The 1579-nt window shown below is 36.0% G+C and overlaps 1 protein-coding gene across 1 annotated transcript; it reads left to right on the plus strand.

The window, feature by feature from the left end:
* Positions 1-890: 890 nt before the first annotated feature.
* On the plus strand, positions 891-1556 carry LOC103522839 (the record flags this gene model as incomplete). The annotated part of the gene is made up of 2 exons (XM_026832766.1): positions 891-941; positions 1034-1556. Coding segments are annotated over 2 exons (574 nt in total), but the record flags the coding sequence as incomplete, so codon positions are not given.
* Positions 1557-1579: the final 23 nt, after the last annotated feature.

The following is a 1579-nucleotide window of genomic DNA, read 5'->3' on the forward strand; positions in this document are numbered from 1 at the left end:
ACATTTTAAGTATACATATTTTTCATATAGGTTAAATAAATTTCAAATTGAGTTTGCTGGTGGACACATCTCATGATTGATGAGATATATCCACCAGCATAATTATAGGACATATTTTGAATTACAATTTATAGCCAAAAGTGATCAGCTTAGAGATGAAGTATTAGCTTAGAGTGCCTTAAAGGGTAGCGCGTCTACCTTGTAAGCGGCAGGTCGCGGATTCTATTCCCGCCTGGGGCGGATTTCAACCTAACCTTATAAGGTTCGTTTTCGAAACGCCTGGCGTTCTCCTATCCTGTCCTCCTTCCCACATTGCTTTCGAGACGACAAGACCTTGACAGTTACAATTCCCTCTATGAACTGAGCATTGGATTGAATTTGTACTTTTTTGTGCATAAAAGGTGTAAACGATTATGTACATTATTATTATTATTATTATGTTAAGGCGGTCTCTTCCTGATCCCTAATGTGCCGCGTCCATTTTAATTTAGGACTATTATGTACATAAAAGATGTACACGATTATGTACATAAAAGATGTACACGATTATGTACATAAAAGATGTACACGATTATGTACATAAAAGATATACACAACCGTTTTTAGAAATGTACTTTTTCACCGTTTCTGCTTCAAAGCCGTGGAATTTTCACACCTTTCTACATGTTTATTTTTATTTATTTTTTTTTTTTTTTTTTTGTAATATTCTGTTATCTTTAAAGCTGGAAGTGCATTGAATACCTATTCAGCTGTTTCACCATAAGATTTATCACAGGTAAGTCCTTGTAAAATTCATGTTTCACCCACTTGTCTACTTTTGCTTAGGTAACACCACAGACTGGGGTCTAGTAAGAGTAACAATCCCATGTCTAAGTGCTTGTTCACTTCAGGGAATGCTTGAAGACTATGCCCAACACTCCAAGCATGCTTATGACTCGGAGGTGAATACATATAAACTCTACTGTAGATCTATCCATTTAGAAATAATTAGATTGGTAAAGACAGGCTGAAAAGAACTATTTCTAATTTACAGATTGATAACACAATCATGACAGCTGTGGCCGAGTCAAGTGACACCCCAAACATTACTGAATCAATAGCCATATTGGAGAAAAGAATCACAGACCTGGAAATAAAAGTTCACAATCAAACTCAACGTGAACTTGGCAAATCCAAGCCCATCAGCAACCAAATATTACTCATCAACAAACTACTCAACTCTAAAGTTCCCGCCATCGAGAAAACCAACGAGACAATTGATAAGTTGATCAAAGTCTCCAACATGTATCCCGACAACCAGTATGTTGATGACAAGATCAATATCATTCTCTCGTCTGAAAATCAAATTCGTGAACTTGTAGAGTTATGTGCTCAGATTAAAAGCAAACAAAACGTTATTGATGATGAGAAGTATAAAAATGTTCCCGAGTATAGTAAAACACTGAATAAGTTAACGGAAGACCAAGTGTGTATGTTTCATGAAATCAAGAAGCAAAGTGCCGATGTTGCTGAGTTGATGGACAAGTATACTGATATCATTCAGAAAATTAATGAAAGCTTGCTTGCATTTCACAACACC

Source organism: Diaphorina citri, unplaced genomic scaffold (assembly GCF_000475195.1).
Source record: "Diaphorina citri unplaced genomic scaffold, Diaci psyllid genome assembly version 1.1 scaffold11842, whole genome shotgun sequence".
NCBI lineage: Eukaryota > Metazoa > Arthropoda > Insecta > Hemiptera > Psyllidae > Diaphorina > Diaphorina citri.